This window comes from Pyxicephalus adspersus, chromosome 11 (assembly GCF_032062135.1).
Source record: "Pyxicephalus adspersus chromosome 11, UCB_Pads_2.0, whole genome shotgun sequence".
In the NCBI taxonomy this organism is placed as follows: Eukaryota; Metazoa; Chordata; class Amphibia; order Anura; family Pyxicephalidae; genus Pyxicephalus; species Pyxicephalus adspersus.
Genome location: NC_092868.1, coordinates 945971 through 951691, shown reverse-complemented (window position 1 = coordinate 951691; position 5721 = coordinate 945971). Strand labels below are relative to the sequence as shown.

The window sequence follows — 5721 nt, the reverse complement described above, 5'->3', positions numbered from 1 at the left end:
GCAGGAAAGCATGGCACGGGGTCCTTGTCAGGGGTCACTTCCAGGGGCAATGCTGAGGAGGGACAGAAGCCATAGCGTTGTACAAATATTTTGCACCTTTTGTCACTTTTTGTTTTTATAACATTTTCTGATCATTGCTCGGCATGCCGGCTCCAGATACCGGCCGCACAGAGCCCACAGCTGGTGGACATTTCATAGATGGGGTCCTAATCCAGCGATATATTGGGTGCCCGGGGTCGGCGATGGCCGCTTCCTGTGCTATATACATGTGTGTGACATGTGTGTGACATGTGTGTAAACATTCTGTGATAACACCGGCACAATCCTTCCCTTTGTCTGTCAGATGGTTGTCACTGGGTGAGGCTGATGAGACCCAGACACAGCGAATGACCCCCACTGACACTCCGACTTTATTGGCTGCCCACACACAGGGGACAATCATCCCAGCCAATGAGGAGGCTGTACAGACAATTCCAGTTTGCATGCAGCTTTGGGGTGCATTTTGTTGCATGTTACCATGCGTTGCATTATAGCCAATCATCATAGACCTGGGCCATTCATCCCACTGCAGGGTGGTGAGTTGCCCCCATTGTATGATGGCGTTGCTGCACATCAGTGGTCGGTGATCTTTTCCTACTTGCTCTGTTCTGGTTTTGTCTTAGAGTGACAACTCTATTAAAATACAGCATGGTGAGTGAGAGTTGTCACCCTAGGCAGAAAGGTGTTACTGGCAGGATCAATGCCATGAAAAATAAAACTAATGCAGCCGCCACATCTTAGGATAATCTTGAGGCTTCAGAATGAACAAATCCACAATCTTGGACCCTCCACACATTTAATTACCAATGAAGGCTTGGGATCGTTAATACGATGCAATGGGCTGACGCGTTTCGCCGCTCAATCCCTCACTACCATAGACAAGGGAAAGGTCAGCCCCATTGAATAGCTCGATAATGGTCGGCAAGGATTATTATCGCCTTGTGTATGGGTTAGGCAAATCGCTGGCTCTGATTGGATGATATATCACCTATATAATGTACAGCGCTGCGTAATATATTGGGGCTATGTAAATCCTGTTTATTAATAATAATAATAATAATAATAATAATAATACCCCCCCCCCCTGTATAATGAATGAATGAATCCCACATAACAATGGCCGCATTGAGCTCTGGGGATGTAGCACTTGTTAAAGATCAAAGCAAAAACTCCATCAAAGACAGAGGCGGCACTGCGCCTTTAAGAGTCGCGGGGTGGGTGGGGATGTGGGCGGGGTATGGGCGTGGCCTGTGCGGGGATGAATGAGCTGCACAAAGTCCAGCTGGATTCACAAACTCTGAGAACTCCAAGCAGAGGGGAGCCCGGAGCCCAGCATGGCGCCCCCTACCATCCTCACCCTCATCCTCTGCTTCCTCAGCAATGCCCTCCTATCCCTGCAGAGCAAAGAAGGTGAGTCAGGGGCCCCTCTGAGGGCCACAATTGAATGGGTACACTTTGTGATTTTTATGACTTTTTGTAACTTCTGGTTGGTTGGTGTGACAGCTTTGTCTCTTGGGATCCGATCAACATTCTTCTGGGGCCCTTGGCTGTGGAAGGGCCCCACTGAATGATTCTGTGTTGGCTGGCCTGGGGATCAGAGTTATGATGTGGCCCTTGGGGGCCCTGTGCTGGTTGATCTGAGGGTGAAAAGGGAACTTGTTCCTCTTGATGTGGCACCTGGGAGCTTTTCAGAATTTGGTGTTGGGTTGTTTGGAGTATTCTGGCATTGTCCCTCAGTGAATACAGATGTGGCCCCTGAGGACCCCTGTGTTGGCAGATGATCAGGGTCTCTTCTTGAATCTGGTTGGTTGGTATGACAGTTTTGTGTCACCTTATAAAAGTGACTTTTTTTGTTTTGGGGCCCCTGGCTGGTGGGGGCCCCTGTGGTTGATGAATTTTTAGAGACATGTGGTCAGGCCCGTATGTTGGATTTAATTCTCTCAAATATATATATACAGTGTGATAACCATTTGGGGCCCATTCCAACATGTGTGGCCCCTGAGTAAGCCGGCACTGGGATTGGTTCCCATGCAGCAGGGTAAGGGTTAATCCTCGCCTGAATTAACTCTTTCTCTGTGACTCACCGACTAACCTGAGCCAAACCCAACTGCCTCATCCTAATCCTGCACTCCACTTCCCACGGGTCCCCCCCACCCATGGGTCACCCCCACCCATGGGTCACCCCCACCCAAGCAGCTGTCAGTCACCTGATGCATTGTATCTGCTGAGTGTCAGCTCTTGGGACCCCCTGTGTGGAACTACAACCCCCAGCCTTGTACTTATCATCATGTGGCTGGGAGTTGTAGTTCTACAGATGGGGTGACTCAGCTTGGGGGATCACAGCCCGTCCTATCACCCCCACTACCACCCCCACCCTGAATCATCTCTGTTTTCTTTGCATACTTTTAATTAGAATTAGCGCTGAGATCACACGTGTGCAGCTGTGATTATTGGAGGAAAAGATCTGCAAGGTGTATTTTAGAGACGTGTTAAATGTAAGATTCAAATATAGCGCATGGCGAGAAGCCCCCCGTGCCAGGGGAAACGTGTCCTCCATCTTCCCCGGGCACTAGATGGCGCTACAGAGCCATGGGCAGCCTAGGGGCATCAGTGGGCCCTCACCTTCTTCCCTAATCGTGGTTGTTCTGGGGTCATTTCCTGACTCCGCAGTAATAATGGGCTCAGTGAAACGCGCCAGTGGCACTGCTCTGATTTTCCTGCAGCACAAAAGTCTCTTGTCTGGCTTTGTGTTGTGGTTTGGGGATTTTTCTTGGCTTTTTGCAATTTATAAGCGTAAACTATCAGTGTGAGCAAGCGGGGGTGGGTAGGTGGGGGCATGTGACTGCGGCACACGGATAACGAATCGCTCTGCCAGGAAAGTATTTACAAAGTTAAATGTTCTTCTGTGACGTTGCTGCTAAAAAGAAATGTTTTCCTGTACCAGGCCCGGCCATCTGGGGGGCTTGGGCACAGAGCTTACGCTCAGCGGGCACAGGAATCTAGTACGCGGGGCCTGTGCTGTACACCTGACGCAGCTCTGTGCCCAAGGCTCTTGTTAGGTCTGTGCCAGTTACAAGCCTGACACCTGATCCTCGCATTCTTGGCTGTTTATGTTACAGTTTTCACCCCTCTGGCCCTGGCAGACACAGGGCCCGCACAGGCTCATTGCCTGGGAAAACAAATTCCCTTCCGTTCCTGCCCCTGTATTGCACATGACAGTGAAAACGAGCTGACCTTTGCTCCCACCACTTGGTGCCCTTTGACCCCTAACTATTATTGGCAAATTTGCCTTTTGGCCTGGATGCATCTTCCTAAACTAAAACCTTCTGCCATAGGTGTGGATGGAGTTCAGGAGCCAGTCAGGCCAGTCTGGGGGCCCCTCCAGGATCCGGTCAGACCTATCAGCTGTGGCGGCTGTGAATGTCGTATTGTTAGATGTGTTGTATGTACAGAACATGTCATCTCTTTTATGTGTTCCTTTCATGTTGTACATTGCTACAGCTACATGAGGCGTTATAAACTTTGTGCTGATTGATTATAAATAACAAGGAAATAAGAATTTACAGATCTCTAAATATTATCTATATATCCAATGTCACAACACACGCTGCAATCTGATTGGAAGGGAATGTTTCCCACTTCTCCAAAACTTACATTGTAATGAGGCAAGCGCTGAGTTTGGGGGTCGGCTCTTAGGGCCCGCAGGCTGACCGTGGGGTCGGCTCTTAGGGCCCGCAGGCTGACCGTGGGGTCGGCTCTTAGGGCCCTCAGGCTGACCGTGGGGTCGGCTCTTAGGGCCCTCAGGCTGACCGTGGGGTCGGCTCTTAGGGCCCGCAGGCTGACGGTGGGGTTGGAAGTGAGTATTGGTCAGGTTGGTGAACCGTAGAGGCCGGGTCTGCTAGGGGGGAAGTGGAAATGGGTCTAGCCGGGTCCTTGGGGGGGGCTCTTAGGGCCCGCAGGCTGACGGTGGGATCGGCTCTTAGGGCCCTCAGGCTAACGGTGGGGTCGGCTCTTAGGGCCCGCAGGCTGACGGTGGGGTCGGAAGTGAGTATTGGTCAGGTTGGTGAACCGTAGAGGCCGGGTCTGCTAGGGGGGAAGTGGAAATGGGTCTAGCCGGGTCCTTGGGGGGGCTGAGGACGGTACTGTGGGTCCAGTTGGTGGTGGGGGAGGGGGCATAGGATGTCCGTTTCGGAAGTGGAATGTTCCTCCGGAGTTGACTATTATGTCAGACATCGGGGTGAGGCTGAAATATTTCTGATTCATGCTGAGGAATGTTGCTCGGGTGACGTAGCGCTCCTCGCCCGGTCATAAAGGTGTAAAGCAAACCTTTGTCGCCCTTATAAAATGTAAATGATAAATATCTGAGCGCTGAGCTGGTAGAAATATCCGTCCAATCAAAATCCCAAACGGGAAAATCTCCCGAATTGAACTCTGGGATTAGTTTGTCGCACTGCTTACAATCAGATTGTAGATTGTATAGAAATGGTGTGGACAAAGCTAAAACTTGGATACATTTCTATGAACCCCCCGATTGAGCGATGGGGGTCGGTTAGCAATCCTAATCTGTGTGTGTGTAGTCCCATCATGGCAGTGAGGGCCACGCATTATATTCCCGAATATTATCTCTGGTTACAAGAAATAAAGATGAGATTGTATGATGTTGTCTTTTCATCAGATCGGGTTTTGCCGTGTTTCCCGGGCCCCTCCTGGCGCTGTATAAATACCCGATAATAACACGCCATTCGTTACCTCTGAAAACAGCTGGACGTTGTGAAAGCACTCCGATTCCAGATAATGAGACGAGTTCTCACTCTCATCGCATTTTTATCTCGTGCCTAATACCTTCGGGTTGGCTGTATTGGAGCGACATGAAAGCGGGGCCCTTCGGTAACACGTGGGCTATCACAGTCATTCTCAGGGGGGTTTGTGTGAGAATCGGGTGCTTGAAAGAGGAAAATTCCAAAAATTCATGGTCTCTTGGAATGTATTTTGCCTGTGAAATGAGCCATCATTTGGGCCGAGTGCCGTGCCCTATACCTCCCCTTGTTATCGGCCCCTGGCCATTCCTCGGGCTGCATTTTTTATATCTTTCCTCCATCCGGCCGCCATCATAGGGAATGATGGTTTTGTTGTTTTATTGTCCCGGCCAGTCCTCCTCTTTCATGCTGCGGGCCCTCATCTCTCCTATTCATTCACTAATGAGCGCCTTTCACATTCCTGATGGCCCCATTCACATAAAAGGGTGTTGGGAGTTGTGAAATTCACGTCCTCACCTTGTACAGATGCTGAATTGCGGGAAGTGATGGCGACTTTCATGTCCTCTATCACCCACCTGTGGAGGGCCCTTCAATCCCCCTTCCTGACAGTTCAAAGGCTTTGGCTCTTTTTTATGGTAATTCAGGAAAGGACACAAATCCTTATGTTTAACACAGAGATTCTCAATAGGGTGCAAACAGAAAACTGCTTGTTTGTTGTAGGCAAGTAAAAGTTTATGGTGGAGGGGCCCTGCCCTATGTGTGGGATGTGAATCTGTGGGCATAGCGGGTGACACATGGATAACATTCACCTTCACCCACCTAGCACCCGAGCCCAGTTGTAATCCCTATCAGGGCCCAGTTGTAATCCCTATCAGGGCCCAGTTGTAATCCCTATCAGGGCCCAGTTGTAATCCCTATCAGGGCC

At 50.2% G+C, this 5721-nt stretch overlaps 1 protein-coding gene across 1 annotated transcript in view; it reads left to right on the top strand.

The window, feature by feature from the left end:
* The first annotated feature begins 1320 nt into the window (after window positions 1-1320).
* EPHA2 (EPH receptor A2) overlaps window positions 1321-5721 on the top strand; it is a 20960-nt gene continuing 16559 nt past the window's right edge. Inside the window, 1 exon segment of the mRNA XM_072425803.1 lies at window positions 1321-1449. Within this exon segment, the coding sequence (XP_072281904.1) occupies window positions 1374-1449 (76 nt within the window). The 5' untranslated portion in view covers window positions 1321-1373.